The sequence below is a fragment of the Hyperoodon ampullatus genome (assembly GCF_949752795.1).
Source record: "Hyperoodon ampullatus genome assembly, chromosome: 13".
Taxonomy (NCBI): Eukaryota; Metazoa; Chordata; class Mammalia; order Artiodactyla; family Ziphiidae; genus Hyperoodon; species Hyperoodon ampullatus.
This window is the reverse complement of record NC_136926.1, coordinates 8950665-8972803: the sequence shown is the minus strand read 5'-3', so window position 1 is coordinate 8972803 and position 22139 is coordinate 8950665. Positions and strand designations below refer to the sequence as shown.

The 22139-nt window shown below is 36.7% G+C and overlaps 1 protein-coding gene across 1 annotated transcript in view; it reads right to left on the bottom strand.

Annotated features, from left to right (window-relative positions):
• Window positions 1-218: 218 nt before the first annotated feature.
• IFT81 (intraflagellar transport 81) overlaps window positions 219-22139 on the bottom strand; it is a gene marked incomplete at both ends in the record, with an annotated part of 83702 nt that continues 61781 nt past the window's right edge. The window contains 6 exons of the mRNA XM_079717522.1: window positions 219-269; window positions 671-814; window positions 3939-3977; window positions 7671-7760; window positions 7845-7916; window positions 8651-8737. Of these exons, the coding sequence (XP_079573648.1) occupies window positions 219-269; window positions 671-814; window positions 3939-3977; window positions 7671-7760; window positions 7845-7916; window positions 8651-8737 (483 nt within the window). The remainder of the gene's footprint in view (window positions 270-670; window positions 815-3938; window positions 3978-7670; window positions 7761-7844; window positions 7917-8650; window positions 8738-22139) is intronic.

The following is a 22139-nucleotide window of genomic DNA, read 5'->3' as shown; positions in this document are numbered from 1 at the left end:
CTTAAATTTAACACAGTACTATAACATGAATACTTACTTAAAAAAGAATAAAAATTTACACTATATAAATTTTAAATAAATAGCCATGATATGTGCACCAAGTTTTATTTGCCTTTAAACAATACAAATAGAACAAATATGTTATTCAAAATAATAAACCTTCTTGAATTTTACAGAAGAAAAAGAAACTGAAGTGAAACTGTAGGAATTGCTGAACTTCAGATAAATGTTTCTTCAAAACAAGAGATATTAATTCCTAAAAGATTCCTCTAAAGTTAAAAAAAGATTAAGAAAAACATTAAGCCACTGGGTTATTATGTTAAAAAAACCTACATGTTTCTTAATGGACATATGTTTACATTTACAGATAGTAAACTCAGTCTCCTGTCTCATAAAACACAGAAGACACCACTATGTCTAAACTAAGCAAAAAAATAAAAGCCTCTTTGTCGTATTAAAAAACTTTTAAAACCTAAATCTACCTTAACATTATTTTCCAAGAAAACTTAATAGGGAATGGCTAATCTGAAAGCAAAATGTTATACAAATCATTTTCAAGAAGGGAATACACCATGGGATTATGCTTATAGCTAGCAGTATCAGCTAAAACCCCAAACAATGACACATGAACTCAGAGTATCAGCCGGTCCTCTCCTCCCTCCTGAATTACCTGACCAATGGAAGTTTGGCTTTGTTGTTTCAGAAAGCACTGTTTCTTACATTCCATCAACTGTTCAAAATCACGCCACATTTTCACTTGTTTCATATTTGGACCATGACTTTCTCGTACAGCTTTTTGTTTTTCCCGTAGTTTCTATTGTTAAAAAAAAAATCAAGAATAATTAAATCTCATATAGGGATTTACTTCTATTGTTCTAATCAGAAGAATATGGTATGCTTTGTACATCTGATGAATAATAGCTAAGCTAGGTTCTCCTATGATAGATGAAAACGAAGATGATAAAAGTTAACTAAATTTATGATAGACCTAGGACAACCTGAAATTAAAAAGAACAGAAAAATGTAAAAGAAAGGAAGGGGGAAAAAATAAAGGGAATCTGGAAAGTGGAGCAGTAACATAGTATATAAAAATATGCAGATTTTGGAAGTCAGAAGACTTGAGTTCCAACTCTGGCTCTGTCACTAGCTGCAAGGAAGACAATTTCTCTGGACTGCAGTTTTCTCAATTGTTAATTAAGGCTAATAATAGGGGTAATTATAAAAGTATCTGCTTTATAAGATTATTTTTTCCATATGACAATAGATATGGAAAAAATTATAAACTACCATGTGTTATACATGTTATTATTATTAAATACTGTATTCTTTCCTGAATCAGTATGCTCTAAGGGTATGCTCTATACCCAAATAAATCAAATTGTATGTAAATATTCCTCAGGGAGAAGGTCTAGTGATATTCTAAAAAGGCCCAAATCCTTATCAGAATTGTTTACTACCAGCCTATATAGTTCCACCTGCCAAAATTGTTCTACTTACTGTCTCTAAAATTATAAATAGGAATAAGAAAATTTTTCAATACATTGCAAAACTATCCTTTGGTTCTGTATTATGGCAAGTTGGGGAGAGTGACAAAGAAAGGGAGGCACAAAGTCAGAGACAATGAGAGGAAAGAAAAGAAGGAAGGAAAGAAGAGAAAAACAGAGATGATAGTACACACATAAGGAAACAGTGCGACAGAAATACATACACTGACACAGAGTGTGAGGAATCACAAAGAAGGGCAGAAAAACAAGCAAAGACACAGAAACAGATTACACAGGAACATCTCCATCTTTTCCTCTTTTAGTATACACGGTTGATCTAACAGGTGACCTAAGCACACAAGTGAAAAGGCTGGTCATTGGTACTTGCCCAAGTAAGAGGCTAAACTAAACTGAGGCCAGGTTCAAAATGCTTACTAAAGACTGCCCTCTCCACCTATGGTTAATGAAAAGCAAAGTTAACAGCAAATAGCAACAGGAAACAAAACAGAATTAAGAAAATATAATTTAAACGTAACCAGCAAATTTTTGACACAATGCCTGGCATGTAAATACATCTATTTAAGTCTATGTTACAAATAAAGTATCTTACAACAAATATTTTTATCCTCATAAACTAAAACAAAAGTAGTAAGTCAGATCAAGAGTTTTAAGAGTACTAAGAGTACTTTAAGATTAAGGTACTACTTAACTGTAACTTTTCTTACATTATTGGAATAATTTCCTTGTCAAAATCCTAACAACCTATAAAAGTTATTTAAAGAGCCAAAGACAGGATGTGGGGACTGTCTGTATCAGAAATATTATGTTACTGTCACTTATTACAGATTTATTTTGTGGATAGTTGCAATGTACAAAAAATACTTGTCACACATTTCATTGTTCTTATAAGGAAGAGGTGGTACAGGAGGAGGAAAGTTACAACTTTCAGTACAACATTCCATCTTGGTAAGGCAAATTCTAGTATATGATAGTGTGAATTGTAGCACTATAGCCTGGTCTAATTTCAGAAGCTCAGTTGTCATGAGGAGGTCTGTGGATGTCCAGTCTTTGCTGGTTTGGAAGACATACGCTATTGTCAGTTTCAAAGCCTAGGTATGTTCTGTGTTTGCCTTGAAAATTTAGATTCACTCTAGGAATGAGAGGATCAAGAAGCTTTGTTTCTTAAATGATACAGTCTGACAATCTGGGCATGAACTAATAATCAGTGGCTCATTTTGCTGGAACATGCTTGATGTCAGACTGCTGCTACTGCTTTCCCCCAAAATCCTGCAGTAAAACACGACACTGGAAGGGGAAAGAATAATCTTTAATCATATTTAGCAATTAAGTATGGGTCTTTGAAAGGATTCAAGGTTTGACAAATACTTCTCTATACAAAGCATCCATCCAGATACTTTTCAAAACAAATGAAATAGAGGAATATTTTCATATAAAAATGTATATTACTTAACTTATGAAATACCTGGATGAAAGTTAATTACTGACAATCATACTAAATCCTAAAGCCCTCAAAATCTCTAGTTAAAATACTGTACAAATGAATGTATAACTTGATTTAAATACATATGTTTGAATATGAAAATTATTTTTTCCTTTTGAGTATGGCATGTCATTTCATAAATGGAATAAGGTGTACAGAACTCAATTTCTCTGATGAAATGGAAGAATCAGCTTTAATGTTTCTTTTTATTTTTTACTTAGATTAATATGATGGACATTTATTCACAATTCATACAAAAAGAACAGATGAACACTTTTTTTTTTTTTTGTGGTACATGGGACTCTCACTGTTGTGGCCTCTCCCGTTGCAGAGCACAGGCTCCAGACACACAGGCTCAGTGGCCATGGCTCACAGGCCTAGCCACTCCACGGCATGTGGGATCTTCCCGGACCAGGGCACGAACCCGTGTACCCTGCATCGGCAGGCGGACTCTCAACCACTGCGCCACCAGGGAAGCCCGTGCCTTCACTTTTATAAAACTAAATTCCTAAGGAAGAGTCTTCATCTTTGAAAGGGAGTAAGAAAGTTCCAATTTCCTCTATAACCTTACAAAAAATGACAGTGGCATAACCATGTACTGAAAGCCTGAACAGACACATTAAAAAAAAAAATACATTCTTGGGACTTCCCTGGTGGTGCAGTGGTTAAGAACCCCCCTGCCAATGCAGGGGACACAAGTTCGATCCCTGGTCCGGGAAGATCCCACATGCCACGGAGCAACTAAGCCCGTGCGCCACAACTACTGAGCCCATGTGCCACAACTACTGAGCCCACGTGCTGCAACTACTGAAACCTGTGTGCCTAGAGCCCATGCTCTGCAACAAGAGAAGCCACAGCAATGAGAAGCCCGTGCCCCTGCTCGCTGCAACTAGAAAAAGCCTGCGTGCAGCAACGAAGACCCAACGCAGCCAAAAAAAAAAATGCATTCTTACCTTTCCAAGGTTTTCCTGTTCAGCAATATTTTTGGTATACTGTTCCCTGGGGAGTAAACATAATGATTTAGTTTACATTTACTTCAATCGATTTGATCATACAACTAAATTATAAATTAACATATCTATCTAAATATATTAGACAATACAGTTTATAGAGTACTAGAGTCAGAATGAAACCCATTATCAAACACTACTTTTTCCAATCTTTAGTCAGTTCATCTAATAAACAGTAATATAAGGAAAAAACCATGGCAAAATATCATGTAAGAAGTTAAGTACTATTTCCAGTTAATCTACACTTAAATCAATGGCAATCCATTTGCTTAAATTACACTTTTTTTTTAAAGAGGTTTGCAGAAGAGAGAAAGGATACACATTTTTAAAAAACATTAAATGGCATCTAACCCAGCAATCCAACTTCTAGGAAGTCATCCTACAGAAAAACTCTCATAAGTTAATAAAGATGAAAGCAAAGACTATTACTTCACCATTGCTTATAGTAGTGAAAATCTGCAACCAACTAAATGTTGATAGATGGGGAAATGTTTAAATAAATTATGGTACATCCGTTCAAAGGAATAATACAGAGTTGTAAAAAAAGAATGAGGTAGATCTATAAATACTAAAGTGGAAAAAATTCTAGATAAATTATTAAGAAAAAAACTGTATATGTAGTTTAATTTTATTTATGTATACACACATATACAGACATATTAGCAAAAGCATGGGAAAAGAATATGGGATAATATACAACAAAATATTAACAGTAGACATTTATGAGGTATGGCAGTGTGGACAACATTCAATTTTTGTGTGCTATACTTGATAATGGTTACTTTTTGTTTTTATAAGTATTTTTTTTGTAAGCTAAAAAAGTTACATATTTTTAATGTAAAAATAGAAACACAAATAACATCATATTGTATTTTTAAACAAAGGTATAATTATATTTTAATATTATATAAGACAAAAAGTGAGATTTAAAGTGTTAAGGACAAAGACTGAAGGATGAGGACACGGGATCCAAGGACAAAGGAACCAATGACAAGAAGATAAGAGACTTCAGACCTCAAATTTGTATGGAAAAAGACTATATTTCTGTGTAAAGCTACACAGTAGTACTTAAGAAGAAATTAAACAACACAAAATTGGGAATCTAAGAAATCATAAACCACAAACTCTAGCAGCTTAAGTGAAGAAAGGTTTGCATTTATGTAAAAAGGGAGGTAAACATGATTAGAACAGAGAGAATGGCAATCAAAAGTACCTGAAGTCCTTACAGAGCTGAAGTGAAGGTAGAATTTGTGCACAGGAATAAGAGTGGAAGGGAATAGACACAATCTTGATGAACCTTCATTTTGCCCTTAAAATTTATGAGACACTAAGTCAAAATTGTTTACCTTTCCAGCTCTCCAATGAAAAAAAGCTGGGAGGAATTAAATGACATATCCCTCAAGAAGAATGTATGGTTATAATTAAGAGAGCTTTAAATAATTCATTGATTACCCTAGGCCTGAGGAATGTCCAAACTGTTTTAGAATTTCCATTTATATTTTATCAAGAAATCAACAGGCACATGCTCTTTCCCCATAACACTAATATGTAATTTTAATTTATTCAATGAACTTATTCAAGAAATAATGACAGAGCACCTGTCATGTACCAAGCATGCCCTGGGATTTCAAAAAGAAAACAGGACAGACAGGGTCCTTGCCTTCTAGGAATTCATACTATATCATTTCTAAAATACTGCTGCTTACATTATATTTAACTTGAGCCTCTGTGGTGTATATTATTCTCCTTATTTTATAGATGAGGAATGATTTGTCCAAGGTCACAAAACTAGGAACTGGAAAAATCAGGTTAGAAACAATTTTATGGTCTCTCTCTAGTACTTTGATATATAATATGCTGCCTCTTTAAATAATATTAAAATTTGCAGATGATCTTTCAAAACCAAGCTAATTTCTTATATCTTTGGCCTTACCAGGAAGTACCATAAAAGTAGAAAATGAAATAACATTAAAAATATTGTGTCTACAATAGTAATAATATTTTAAACATGTATCAGTGAGTTTAGAGTATAATTAACTCCATTTTATTCTTAACGTTCTTATGTACTACTCTAGTCAGGGCGCAGTATTTTTCTTTTGGAAAACTGAGGAATGGTAAAGGTTTACAGTGATTTTTAAAATGATGAAGAGGAATATCTAGTGAGAAAACTGATAAGAAAACCAATAGTTCAGGAGCTATATTTCCTTTTTTACTATTTATATTGATCACTTTGGAAGAAAAGAAACAATTTCTAAAACTTTTATTTTTCAAGAACACAATTAACTTCTCACATTTGTGAAATATTAGCATTGACTATATAGATTCAATGTGCAAAGTTTACATTCAATGAAAGAATTTGAATAAGTACATTCAGTATGTTTTTTTTAATGTAGACTTACTATTTTTAAAAAATATTTATTTATTTATTTAGCTGTGTCGGGTCTTAGTTGTGGCATTTGGGATCTTTCGTTGCGGTGCGCGGACTCTCTAGTTGTGGCGCGCGGGCTCCAGAGCGCACGGACTTCAGTACATGCAGCACGTGGGCTCTCTAGTTGTGGCACGTGGGCTCCGGAGTGCGCAGGCTCAGTAGTTGCAGCATGTGGGCTTAGTTGCTCCGCAGCATGTGGGATCTTAGTTCCCTGACCAGGGATCAAACCTGTGTCCCCCTGCATTGCAAGGGGATTCTTAACCACTGGACCACCAGGGAAGTCCCTGTATGTTTAATATGTTAGACTATTAAAAAATAATATCCTATATATAGGATATTTTTGGTCTGTCCTGCATTATATAAAAAAATTTAGACTTTGCAAAACATTCTATTTCTTAGATTCCTTTTTGTAATATTAATGTATATGCCGCTAAAAATCTCAACTGTAGTCTAGAATAAATGTGAATCCTACACTTCATTTGAGTTCTTACCGAATGGTAAAAGCAAAACATTTGAATTATGATAAGGGGCAAAGAAAGCTTATCTTGTTCATTACTGCATTTTATCAAAGCTAGCAATTCAACTATAAATGTATTTTTTAAGACAGCATTTGATTTATTACAATATACTGCAAGCTAGAATTACAAAAAGAAAAAATCACCATATAAGGACTAGTAGTATTCATACACCCTTCTTTGTTTTAAAGGTTGACACACTGCAATCACACAGTTTCTAGCTGAAATGCAGTCACTCACACTGCACAATGAGCAGGCCAACAACCAGAGTCCAGGCCGTGTAGGACTTGAAAAATAGACCAACCTTAGTGCTTTTAAAAAAGCAATTATGAAATTATACATATTCCTGAGGAGGGGGTAATGGGGATTAACTGCTTAATGGTTGTGATGAAAAAGGTGATGAAAAAGTTTTGGTAATATATAGTGGTTATGGTTGCATAGTATTCTTAATGTAATCAATGCAACACTTTTAATTATACACTTAAAAATGGCAAATTTTATGTTATCTATCTTTTGCCACAATAAAAAAGCAAGCAAGCAAGAAAAATTATATGTATTCTTACTTAGTCAGCAGGGCTGGACTATCCAGAAGATGTTTAACAAGATTTAATCCTAAATAATATCTTACTATATGCTTATTTAAGTACTCTGACTTTGTATAATTCCACCTTATTTATAAAACTTCTATAGATTAAAACATTAAGTAACTCAATATAAAAACAACAAAATTACTTGCCTAATTGCCTTTCTTTTTTCTTGTTGATCAGAAGAGACATATGCCTTCATTTCATCAGTAGCACGACAAAGTTGTACTTCTAGGTTCTAAGTGGAAAGACTAAGCTTTAGGTTAAGTCCTCGATACAGAAAAATCTCAGAAAAGTTTTTGATTCACTTTCTTTGTCTTACCTTAATCATACAATTTGTATAATGGTATCTACTTTCGTCTTGAAGACATTCTTCACGGAGTCCTCTGACTTCCTAATGTATATAATTTTAAATGGGCAACATTATCAAAAGAATAATCAGATACAGAAAGGATGACTAAATTTACAACAAAAGAAATACCATCAGAGTATTTCCTCTTCTGCAACCGAAACTTTATTATAATAGACTAGGTTGTAATCTTTTCTAGAGACCACTCATATCACTCTACAAACTATAAGTTTAGTTATTTATTAAGTACCTGCTGTGTGCCCAGCTCTGTGTTAGGTGCTGGTGACAGAGGAGTGAACAAGACAGGTCCTTGCTCTCATTCAAGTAGAGGAAACAGACATAAACAAGGAAACATGTAATGAAGGTAGTTTCAGATGGGAAAAAGTGCTATGAAGAAAATTCTGCAGTAGAATGCGATAGGGTGACTGAGTGGGCAATGTTAGGTGATCAGAGAAGACCTCTAGGAGGATGTGACATTTAGGGTGAGACCTATCTTTAGCTGCTCTATGGAGAATAAACCTTAGGAAGGCAAGCGTGGAAGGGGAGAGTAGGTGGGAGGTTACAGTGCGAGTCTAGGGGGCCTGGACTCTGGCAGTAGGGGTGCAGATGGAGAATTTAGTATGTACACATCAAGTTTGAAGAAATAAAAATCTCTGCAGCTTAGGAGACAGACTCAGGGGATGAGGGTAAAGATTTGGGAATCTTTTGACATTGGTAGTAGAAATATGCATACACAGGCAGTTTCTGCTAAGTTGTTAAAATAAAAACTGTCTTCTTACCTGTTCTAATTTGGACCGATTGCTTTCAAGGCCTGCTGCACAGCTATCATACTGGGATTTCTTTTCATCACGCTCCTGGGTTAATTCCTAGTATGAAAAGGGTAATTAATTGAATAAGTAAAAAACAAAGGCCTAAAATGTGGCTCTGAAACAATACATGCCCTTGTCAGTCTTGTAACTTAACTCTAAGCTTCTTGGCATACTTAGGAGTTATTTATACAACAATCAGACATTTGAGAATTATGACAGATGAAGGTGCTGATAAAAACAATAGCTGCCATGTATTGAGCTGTGTGCCAGGCTCTCTGTTAGAAGCTGGGGATAAAACAGTGAGCAAAACAGCCAAAAATCCTTCCCCTCAAGTAATGCTCAGACAAGTAAACAGGCTGAGTGCTATGATGGATGAATGCAAGGTGTTAAAGGAGCACATGGGACGCTCACTGGACCTAACCCAGGCTTGGGGATCAGTGCGGACAGCCTCCTGGAGAAATTGATACCTATGCTGAGGTACGAAGGATTAGTAAGAATAGTTAGAAGGGACAAGAGGAGGAGAATGTTCATAAATAAAGGAACACTATGTATGAAGTCTTGGACTTGGAACTAGAGAGAAGAAGGACAATTTAGGACATATAAGTAGTTTATTATACTGGAGCATGTCTGGGAAGTGTGAGAAGAGGCTGAAGACTTTGGCAGAGGCCTGATCAGAACTTTGTAAACCATGTTAAGGGTGTTTGAGCTTTACCTTTAACAATAACTAAGTCTCAAAACAACCTCTTGAGGTAGGTATTAATATCCCCACATCGTGCAAGGACAAGTATCTTGCAAAAGATTGTGTTGCTGGAAAGACATGTTAGAATTTGAATTCAGGCTGTTTGAGTAGTTTCACACTTTATTCTAACATAATAGTTTGAAACTGATAATCTGAAAATCTTCTTCTACTGACACCTGGAAATGCTAAAAGTATCAACAAATGCTTGATAAGGCAGGGCAAACATCCTTTCAGATCCAGAGCTAACTGAGCTCTCAAGGAAGTGAAAGGAATTACCAGGACTAGAAACAAAGGATGACAGCCTACAGCTACACTTGGTAGGAGCTGGGAGTCAGTCTCGATAACAGAATGGTTATAATGTCCAGGCAGGGCAAAAGGCCTGGAAACCTGTGAATAAAGGGTTAACACCAGGCCTGGACTGATTCAGGCCAGCCTGGGAATGACCTTGGTTTCACACAGCACAGTTTCCTTGGGAACTGGAGAGTTAACATAAATGGGTAATATTGTGTGGTGCTTCTGCTGTGTGGGACTGCATCTGGTTTGGGGTGACTAGCACAGTATAAAAGATGGGTGGGAAAAAGGAGCCATGGCTTTTGTGAATCAAAGTGACCTACAGACATCTAAGGCTCTCATGGTTGACAGTCATGTACATCCCAAGTGGGAGAAGGGGCAACAGAGGCTGTGTACTTGGGTACCTGCCAGGCCTGTCAATGAGATGAAGATACTATAGTATATGAAAGCCTTTTTTTGTTTGTGAGTTTGATGGCCAAACTGATCAGTAAATGCAGCTATGCTACTTCAGAGGAGGATGGAAAAAAGGAGTCTGTCCTCAGGCAGGTTTGGGATTTGGATTTACCCTACCTACGTGGTCTAAGAACTCCCAAGCTGAGACATTAACTCAAAATTAGCTCCAAGCTTGTGATATTCCTAAAACACCTGGCAGAACAACAGCGAAACCACTCTGGAGGGACACACCCTCCATCTTAGCTGCCAGGACTCAAGAGACAAAACCCTACTAAAGATAAACTCACAATCCAAAAGTATAAATATATAAGGAACAATCAATCCATTATGAGTGAGAATCAGAAGATATAAAACACACAGCAGGACTATACCTCCAGGAACTTCGAATACGAGAAGAAAGTCTATTAAATAAATATGATTAAAATAATTAAAGTTATAAAGGAGGAACTGAAAATAAAAGACTAAAAAAGGCACAGTGAGTAAAAATAGACAAAAATGAAAAAAAAAGTCACTGAAATTAAAAACTAAGTAGGTGACATAAACATAAGATTGGCTCAGGAGATAAAAGAATGAACTAGAAAACAGAGCTGAAGAAATTACCCAAAATTCATCACAGAGAGAGACAAAGAGATGAAAATATGAAAATGAGGTTAAACAACAGGGAACAGAATAAATACATCTAACATATATCTAACAGGAGTTGCTGAAGAACAGACTAGAAAGACCAGGGGAGAGAATATTTGAAGATATCATGTAGAATTTTTCCAGAATTAATGGGAGACAAAAAAGCACAGATTCCAGCAGAGCAGATAAAACTAAATCTATACTTAGATCATGGCAGTGAAACTGGACAACACCAAAGACACAGATAAAAATATTAAAACCATCTACAGATTTAAGGCAATCCCTACCAAAATACCAATGTTACTTTTCACACAACTAGAACAAATAATTTAAAAACTTGTATGGAAACACAAAAGACCCTGAATAGCCAAAACAATCTTCAGAAAGTAGAATAGAGCTGGAGGTATCATACTCCCTGACTTCAGAATATACTACAAAACTATGGTAATCAAAACAGTATGGTACTGGCAACAAAAACAGACACATAGATCAATGGAACAGAACAGAGAGCCCAGAAATAAACCCACACACTTATGGCCAACTAATCTATGACAAAGGAGACAAGAATATACAATTGAGAAAAGACAGTCTCTGCAATAGTGGTGATGGGAAAACTGGACAGCTAAGTGTAAAGGAATGAAATTGGAACATTTCCTCACACCATGTACAAAAATAAACTCAAAATGGAAAAGGGAACCCTCTTGCACTGTTGGCGGGTATGTAAATTGATACAGCCACTATGGAGAACAGTATGGAGGTTCCTTAAAAAACTAAAAATAGAACTACCATATGACCCAGCAATCCCACTACTGGGCATATACCCTGAGAAAACAATAATTCAAAAACAGTCATGTACCACAATGTTCACTGCAGCACTATTTACAATAGCCAGGACATGGAAGCAACTTAACTGTCCATCGACAGATGAATGGATAAAGAAGATGTGGCACATATATATAATGGAATATTACTCAGCCATAAAAAGAAATTAAATTGAGTTATTTGTAATGGACCTAGATGTCTGTCATACAGAGTGAAGTAAGTCAGAAAGAGAAAAACAAATACCGTATGCTAACACATATATACGGAATCTGAAAAAAAAAACCCAAAAAGGTTGTGAAGAACCTAGGGGCAGGACAGGAATAGAGACGCAGATGTAGGGAATGGACTTGAGGACATGGGGAGGGGGAAGGGTAAGCTGGGACAAAGTGAGAGAGTAGCATGGATATATATACACTACCAAATGTAAAATAGATAGCTAGTGGGAAGCAGCCACATAGCACAGGGAGATCAGCTCGGTGCTTTGTGACCACCTAGAGGGGTGGGATAGGGAGGGTGGGAGGGAGGAGAAATGGGGATATACATATATGTATAGCTGATTTAATTTGTTATACGGCAGAAACTAACACACCATTGTAAAGCAATTTTACTCCAATAAAGATGTTAAAACAAAAAAATAATAATAAAAATAAACTCAAAATGGATTAAAAACCTAAATGTAAAAAACCATAAAACTCCCAGAAGAAAACATACGCAGAACACTCTTTGACCTAAATCACAACCATATTTTTTGGGTCTGTCTCCTAAAACAAAGGAAACAAAAGCAAAAATAAACCAATGGGACCTAATTAAACTTAAAAACTTTTGCATAGCAGAGGAAACCATGGACAAAACGGAAGATAACCTACTGAATGGCAGAAAACATTTACAAATGATATCATTAATAAGAGGTTAATATCCAAAATATATAAACAGCTCATATAACTCAAAAAAAAAAACAGTTAAAAAATGGGCAGAAGACCTGAAAAGACATTTTTCCAAAGAAAATATATAGATGGCCAACAGGAACATGAAAACATGCTCAATATCATTAATCATCAGTGAAATACAAATCAAACCCTCAATGAGATATCACCTCACACCTGTCAGAATGGCTATTATCAAAAAAGGCCACAAATAACAAATATTGGTAAAGATGTGGAGAAAAGGGAACCTTTGTACATTTTTGATGAGAATGTAAATTGGTGCAGCCACTGTGGAAAACAGTATGGAGGTTCCTCAAAAAACTAAAAATAGAACTACCATATAATCCAGGAACTCCACTCCTGAGTATATATCCAAAGAAAATGAAAACATTAATTTGAAAAGATATATGCATCCCAATGTTCATAGCAGCATTATTTACAATAGCCAAGACATGGAAGCAACCTAAGTGTCAATCAAGAGATGAATGGAAAAAGAAGATGTGGTGTGTGTATATATATATATATATATATATATATATATATATATATATATATATATACATACACATATATATAGGTGTGTATATATATATATATACAATGGAATACTACTCAGCCATTAAAAAGAATGAAATTTTGCCATTTACAACAATGTGGATGAACTTGGAGGATACTATGCTGAGTGAAATAAGTCAGAAAGAGAAAGACAAATACTGTATGATATTACTTTTCTGTGGAATCTAAATAATAAAACAAACTAGTGACTATAAAAAAAATTAAAACTAAATATAGGGAAGACATTACCTAAAAAGAAATGAGAATTAAACCGATAGCAGATCCCTCAACACAGCAAGAGAAAGCAGAAAGCAATGAAAATAATTTTTTTTTCTGACCAAGTCACTATTTAAGAAGAAAAACAAAGATGGTTTACTTTTGGCAATGATTCTTTACTGAGAGAACTACTAAAAGAAAAAATAATAAAACAAGGAAATTTCATTTCAGGAGGAAGGAAACTGAATCCAGAAGTAAGGAATAAAGTACATGAAGCAATGGTGAGAACTGCTAAATATGTGGGTAAATCTAAACAGGAAATGACTGTATGAAGTAGTAATTATAACAGTAATGACCAACATGACAACCACTTTTAGAGATGAAGAAATAAAATGGAAATAAAATACCACAGGATAACAACACATGTGTAAGGCAGGAGAGGGTGTTAAATTATTCTGAGGTTCCTGTATTGTTCAGGAGATTAATAATTGTTCAGCTGATTAACTTTAGGCAGGAAAAATATGTTAAAAATTTAAGAGTAAACAATATCAGAATAGACGAAGATAGAAACGGAAATAAAGGGAAAAAAGAATATAAAGAAAACAGGATTGGTGCAACGGAGGGCAGAAAGAGGAAAAGAAACATAGAAAGCACAGTACATAGGATGTACAAAATAGAAATAAATTCCAATGTATCAATAAGAGTAAATGTAAATGGGACTAAACTCACCAATTAAAAGACAGATTCTCACACTGTAAAGCAACTATACTCAAATAAAAATTTTCTTTAAAAAAGATTCTCGGGCCTCCCTGGTGGCGCGGTGGTTGGGAGTCCGCCTGCCGATGCAGGGGATGCGGGTTCGTGCCCCGGTCTGGGAGGATCCCATATGCCGCGGAGCGGCTGGGCCCGTGAGCCATGGCCGCTGAGCCTGCGCGTCCGGAGCCTGTGCTCCGCGACGGGAGAGGCCACAACAGTGGGAGGCCCGCATACCGCAAAAAAAAAAAAAAAAAAAAAAAGATTCTCAAACTGGATGTAAGAAACTATATCCACACAAAATCCAACTATATGCTATTTATGAGACTTACATAGGACAAAAATAAGGACATAGAAAGCTGAAAGTGAACAAATAAAAAGACATACCAAGCAACACTAATCGTAAGAAAGTTGCCACACTTACGTTAATAGCAGACAAAATAAGGCTCCTAGACAAAAAGCACTGCAAGGAATAAAGAGTCATAAAATAATGAGAAAATGAATAATTTTAAGTGTTTTTTTTAAAAACTAGGAATCTTTAAATTGTGGTAAAATACACACAAAATTTACCATTTTAACCATTTTTAAGGCTACAGTTCAGCTGTATTAAAAACATTCACATTATTGTGCAACCAATCTCCAGAACTCTTTTCACCTTGCAAAACTGAAACTCTATACTCATTACACCACAAGTCCCCATTCACCAGGAAGTTTTGAACAACACATTTAAGAAGCTTGATCTGACAAACACATGGAGAACCCAGCACTCAACAACTGGAAAATACATTCTTTTCCGGATCAAGTCACTAAAAAAATTATGTTGGCCTCAGCTCTCTCCATGGCCACACTTAACTCTCAAAGACTGTGGAGCTTACACTTTAAAAATCCTCAAGGAAAGGAAGCATGATGTAAGGGTTTTTATGCTCTATCAAGCAGTTGTTGAAATATTTAAGGCAACAAACTCTAGATTTGCAAGAACTCATCAGGTAATATTGCTCTACTAAGCTTTGAGGACTCTACTAGAAAACAAATGAGAGACAATAAAAAGTAGGAAAATGGACAGTGAGAGCAGTGTTAATGAGCACTGAATCTGACAAGTACAGGTATAATACTAAAGACAAAAGTGGGAACTAGGGTAATAGAACAGAACATAAATGTTATATGCCCTGACAATGTAGACACGATACCATAAAACCTGCAGGGAGGGGAACGGGAAAAGAAGGTGGAAGGTAGAATGAATAAATCAGCTCCCTCAATTTTTAATTGCTGGGGATGGATGGGGGAATGTCAAAAGATATCATTTAAACCTGATGAATCAAGTCATAGTATAAGCATATTACAAGTATAAAGGCAAACAGTAAGAAAGACAATACAAATGACCAAAATCAGGTGCTAAAGCAGAGGGAAGGAGAGGTTAGAGGAAAAATACCAATTTCAGCACTAGTCATAGTGGGGATTAATACATATTATCGACAGAAATGGATGACTAATGGTGGCATTACAGATATAACCAGTAGAGCAAAACCAGAGCCAGAAAATATGAAAGAGAGAGACACAGACACAGAGAATGAACAGAGGAATTTATTTATTTATTAAAAAAAATTTTTTTTTTTGCTGTATGCGGGCCTCTCCCGTTGTGGAGCACAGGCTCCGGATGCACAAGCTCAGTGGCCATGCCTCATGGGCCCAGCCGCTCTGCGGCATGTGGGATCTTCCCGGACCGGGGCACGAACCCATGTCCCCTGCATCGGCAGGCGGACTCTCAACCACTGCGCCACCAGGGAAGCCCGAGGAATTTATTCTTATAGGCTTTAAAGTCAGAAGCAAAACATAAAATGCACAAAGACCAAATATGTCTGCATACCAATAAATATGAATTGGCTAAACTTATTTATTAAAATAAACCTTTCAGATTATGTCACAACACAAAACACAGTTCAAGATCTATTTAGAGACACACCTAAAACAAGGTAAATTTTTAAAAGCTGAAAGCAAAAGATGGGCAAAAGTATAGCAGGCAAATGCAAACAAAAGGAAGCAAACATTAATATCAGTCAGAGTTGACTTCTGGCACCCCACCAAAAAAAAAGCCTTTGTTTTTTTTTAGAGAGTAGAACAAAGGTGTGGAGATCAAACTTCAGGTAGCCAATAAATAATTATCCATTCATGAATTTTCAGAAAATTTCTGGAAAATATATAAGGAACTGCTATCAGTTATTATTTCCAGGGAGTATGCTAGGGGTGGGGTGTAGAGAGAGGAATAATTTCTGTTCTTTCCCTTAACCAATTCCTTACAGTTTGAATTCTGGCCAAGAGCATGGTTTTACTTCTATAAGAAAAAGCAATCAACAAGAAATATTTCAGTGAAATCAATAATTACCACATTGTATATATACTCCAAAACAAGTATTTTAGCTTTTTCCCATATATTAGCAATTGTATGTATTATGTCATTTAATTACATATAATTTATGGAACAGCACCTAAAAAAACAAACATGAAGATTTTCAAGACGCTATCTAATTCTAGATAATTATAAAAGATTTAGATAAATATAAGTTGTGATTTTCAAAGTCTTGAGATTTTTAAACAATTTTCAAAGTTATGAATATTCAAATTTATAACAAAATGCAAATAAAAAGAATGGAAATGTACTAACACTTCACTATAAAATTTCCTAAACATGATAATACATCTGTGTAGTTTTTTTTTTTTTTTTTTTTTGCGGTACACGGGCCTCCCACTGTTGTGGCCTCTCCCGTTGCAGAGCACAGGCTCCGGACGCGCAGGCTCAGCGGCCATGGCTCACGGGCCTAGCCGCTCCGCGGCATGTGGGATCTTCCCAGACCGGGGCACAAACCCGTGTCCCTTGCATCGGCAGGCGGACTCTCAACCACTGCGCCACCAGGGAAGCCCCATCTGTGTAGTTCTGAGTGTTAAATATACTTACACAAGTTAAAAATAAACACTATTCAAAGCAGAGAACAATTACAAATTTCACTTAATATTCGGCAACAGCTTAAAGTCAATGAAGCAGCTTGTTTTTTCAGTATACTTTTTATTAGAAAAGTTTCTGGGTAAAAATAGAACTACAGGGACTTCCCTGGTGGTGCAGTGGTTAGGAATCTGCCTGCCAACGCAGGGACATGGGTTCGATCCCTGGTCTGGGAAGATCCCACGTGCCGCGGAGCAACTAAGCCCGTGCACCACAACTACCGAGCCTGCGCTCTAGAGCCCGCAAGCCACAACTACTGAGCCCGTGCTCCACAACTACTGAAGCCCACACGCCTAGAGCCTGTGCTCCCCAACAAGAGAAGCCACTGCAATGAGAAGCCCGTGCACCGCAATGAAGAGTAGCCCCCACTCGGCGCAACTAGAGAAAGCCCGCGCACAGCAACGAAGACACAAAGCAGCCAAAAAAAACAAAACAAAAGAACTATACATGGATCTGGGAGATTAACACATGGAGCTAAGCAAAATGAGCATCAAGGACTCACCAACTGCACTGAATTCAAACATTTAAAAAAACTAAAAAGTTAATGAAAATGTGGACAAGTTCTGTACTCTCAGATTTTTTAAATTATGGTAAAATATACATAAAATTAAAATTATCACTTAAGCCATTTTTAAGTGTACAGTTCAGTGGCATTAAGTACCTTCACACTGCTGTGCAACCATCACCACCATCCATCTCCAGAACTCTCTTCATCTTCTAAAACTGAAACTCAGTACCCATTACTTTTCAACATGGCAGAAGACAGAGATGAAAATGCTTAGAGGACCTAGGTGCCCCTTGACTTGATGAATGTGTTAAGAACTGGAGAGTTGTATTATTTGAGAATAGTAGTGAGACAGCTATATTTCTTTGTAATGGAAGAGGCAAGAAGTACTTGACATACAGAGAAATCTAGTTAAATCGTATAAAAATGAACTTCAGGTTCTGGTTACATTATTACAAGAAATGACTTTTTTTCTAATTTATTTATTTATTTTTAATTTATTTTTGGCTGCGTTGGGTCTTCGTTGCTGCGCACGGGCTTTCTCTAGCTGCAGTGAGCAGGGACTACTCTGTTGTTGTGGTGCGCAGGCTTCTCATTGCTGTGGCTTCTCTTGTTATGGAGCACGGGCTCTAGGTGTGTGGGCTTCAATAGTTGTAGCACATGGGCTCAGTAGTTGTGGCTCATGGGCTCTAAAGCACTGGCTCAGTAGCTGTGGTGCACGGGCTTAGTTGCTCTGTGGCATGTGGGAATCTCCCCGGACCAGGGCTCGAACCCCTGTCCCCTGCATTGGCAGGCAGATTCCTAACCACTGCGCTACCAGGGAAGTCCCTATAATAAATGACTTTACAGAATTAAAGATCTGGTATATGATTTTACTTAGAAAACAATTTAGTTGAAAAGCAATAGTATTCCTTCCTTTAAAACCATTTTTAATAGTTATAATGATAAATACCTTTTTAAAAAGTCCTTATGTATTAGTCATTGCTGTTGCAAAGTACCTTATATGTGTTATTTAATTTTACAACCACCCTATTAAGAAGGGACTAGTTTACAGGTGAGGAAACTGAAGTTTATAGAGATGAAGTCATCTACCCAAGGTTATCTAGGGTCTGCCTGATTCTCTAGCCCATGTTCTTAAATCATTCTATCTATATTGTCTCCCTATATTTAGCACAATTGGTACCCTTTGCTTTTCACATGCTGACATTTAGGATAAAGCTTATCCTAAATCTATGTGACATATGCCCTAAATGGCCCAACACTGACAGATGGCACAGTTTAGTTTCATACATTAAATGGTTCTTTTATTGAACTAATAAATTATCAATATATTTCAAAAGAATTAACAAGTGTGGAGCAGAATGGCACAGTAGAGAGGAAGAGGGCTTTGAACTCACAGAGACTGCAGTTTGAGTCCTTGTGCCAACACTTAAGTCATCTTAAACAAGTGACTTCTCAGCCTCAATTTCCTTATCTAAGAACAATCTGAAAATATTTTATAGTTGTGAATATTAAATGCATGAATGAGAAAGCATTAAGAGAACACTGTGAGGGCTCAATAATAATTATTTATATAATTCTGTAGAGGTCTGCTTCTAGCTCTAGAAGATTCTTGCCACTTATATTTATACTTGATTTTTAAAATACTTTAAAAAATGTTCTGTTAATGAATTCAACAAATATTTATTGAACAACTACGTTGTTCTAAACGTGGTTCTATAAACCAGACACTCACAACTCTGGTAGATATTACTGTAAGGACCTCAATAGCAAATTTTTTTTAACTCCCAAAATAGAGAATTCCCTGGTGGTCCAGTGGTTAGGACTCCGTGCTTTCACTGCTGAGGGTCCACCCAGGGTCGGGGAGCTAAGATTCCACAAGCTGCGTGTTGTGGCAAAAAAAAAAACCCCAAACACAAAAAACAAAAATAAACTCTAAGTACAGGAAGTAATTTCATTTGCATCATATAGTATTAAACCAAAACCCAAGAGGGTCTTTCCTGAAGTCTTCTCAGACTTCATCTAGTCTTACTCCATGTTCTTTTTGGTAACTGCATCTTCTCCTGAGCTGTGATCAAACATCACATCTAGGCAGATGATTACACACTTCAACTTGAGCCCCGATATCTTCTCCTGAACTCTTGCTGGATACTAACTTTGAAGTGTCTATAAGAAATTCATCATTTCTCCTCTTCTTCGCCCACTGCTACCACCAAAACTAGCTCTTCCTCATCCCTAATCTGTACTGTTAGTGGTTTCAAACCTCAAACTTATTTTGCTATCTCTTGTTCCCTTGTCCGTAATTAGTGTTCTTCCATATACCATTCAGATCTATTCCTTCTTGTCCATTCCTTCCACCAACACTAGTTTGGGACTTCATTCCCTCTAACTTAGGCTATCAAAAGGCACTTGATGTCACTTTTTTTTTTTTTTTTTTGCGGTACGCGGGCCTCTCACTGTTGTGGCCTCTTCCGTTGCAGAGCACAGGCTCCGGACGCACAGGCTCAGTGGCCATGGCTCACGGGCCCAGCCGCTCCGCGGCATGTGGGATCTTCCCGGACCGGGGCACGAACCCGTGTCCCCTGCACCGGCAGGCGGACTCTCAACCACTGCGCCACCAGGGAAGCCCTTGATGTCACTTTTATTTGTTGAAAAGAATAATTATAAAGACTATGGCAAACAAGGGAAATATATTAACTGAATAGAACCGTAAAGTAACTAAATGCAATGTATACTGCCATTCCAACCATGTAGAAAAAGTATAAAGAGGACAAGGATAAAATACAAAGATGAACACTGTTCAGCTGTTAATAAAAGGATAATGGGTGGTGTAGTAAAGATGTTAAGCAGCAGTCCCCAACCTTTTTGGCACCAGGGACCAGTTTCGAGGAAGACAATTTTTCCATGGACCAGGGCAGGGCGGGGGATGGTTCAGGTGGTAATGCCAGCGATGGGGAGCGGCAGATGAAGCTTCATTCGCTTGCCTGCTGCTCACCTCCTTCTCTGGGCAGGCCACAGACCAGTAGCAGTCCACAGCCCGGGGGTTGGGGACCCCTGAAGTAAAGTACCCAAAGTACCCATAGCCTCTCCAGAAGGAAAATTCTCTAGGCAGCCATATTTAGTACCATATCACCCTCCTTTCTTCTGATCCTTACCCACAAGCATAGCCGGTTACACTAAGGATAGATCCTCGGTCTGACCTGAGGATAGCCAGTAATCTCTGAGTAGTCTGGTGTGGAAAACTGCCCCCAAAAGAGAGGAGCTGCACCAGGAGTTTAAATTAGAAAAGGCAGAGAAAACAGGGCAGTTATAGTGAAAACTTCAACATGTATGTAGAGAGAAAGGCTACAGTGTGACATATGAACAATGAGGAGCCCTAAGCGAGCTAAGGTTACAAGCATGCCAATCCAAAGAATGGGGAGAAACTAAAAGATGGAGAAAAGAAACATAGGCAGACACACAGCTGGTGGCAGGCACAGTGAGAAGCCAATACAGAGTGATTCACTGAGTCATGTTATTGGTGTAGTATGAGTATGAAGAACTTGGCTCTGCCATTTACCAGCTGTGTAACCTTGGGCAAGTCCTTTACCCCTCTGTGCCTTTATTTGCTCATTCGTGTAAAGGGTGGTTTATCTAACTGGGTGCTTACGAGGCCTGAATGAGTAATGTAACAGTGCCTGGCACACAGAAAGCACTTGATAAATGCTATTACTATCACATTCATCATCATTATCCATAAGCTCCCACTAAGGTTCCTGAAGCTTCCCTGAGCCAAAATGCTAGGGTAGAGAAGTATAGTACCTCTGCCTGCTCCAGAGAGACTATAGTTCTGATCCTTGGATTTCCAAAACAGCATATTTCCTTTAATGTTCTAAATATCCTTTCAATAAAACTCCTCATTTAAAATGTAAATGGACTTAATAAAAGAACTACAGGCATACCTTAGAGATATTGTGGGTTCTGCCCCAGACCACTGCAAAAAAGTGAATATTGCAATAAAGCGAATCACATGAATTTTTTGGTTTCCCAGTACATATAAAACTTATGTTTACACTACACTGTAATCTATTAAGTGTGTAATAGCATTATGTCTAAAAATGTATATATTTTAAAATACTTTATTGCTAAAAAATGCTAACCACCATCTGAGTCTTCAGCAAGTCAATCATTTTGCAATAGTAACATCAAAGATCACTGAGCACAGATTACCATAACAAATATATATAATGAAAAAGTTTGAAATATTGCAAGAGTTACCAAAATGTGACACAGAGACATGAAGTAAGCAAATGTTGTTGGAAAAATGGCACTGATAGACTTACTTGACACAGGGTTGCTACAAACCTTTAATTTGTAAAAAATGTAATAAAGTGAAGTATGTCTGTATTTACAAACAGATTTATTTTACTATATTTTATTTTATTATATATTTTATTTTTACTATTAGGGAGAAATTTTACCATCACCAGAAATACATATAAGTGTTCCCTTTTGTCTGCAAGTTGCTGACTCAAGAAAAGCATTAAGAAAATCAATTCTTTAGAAAGTACCCATGAAAACAGTCCTTGATGTCCTCAATCTGA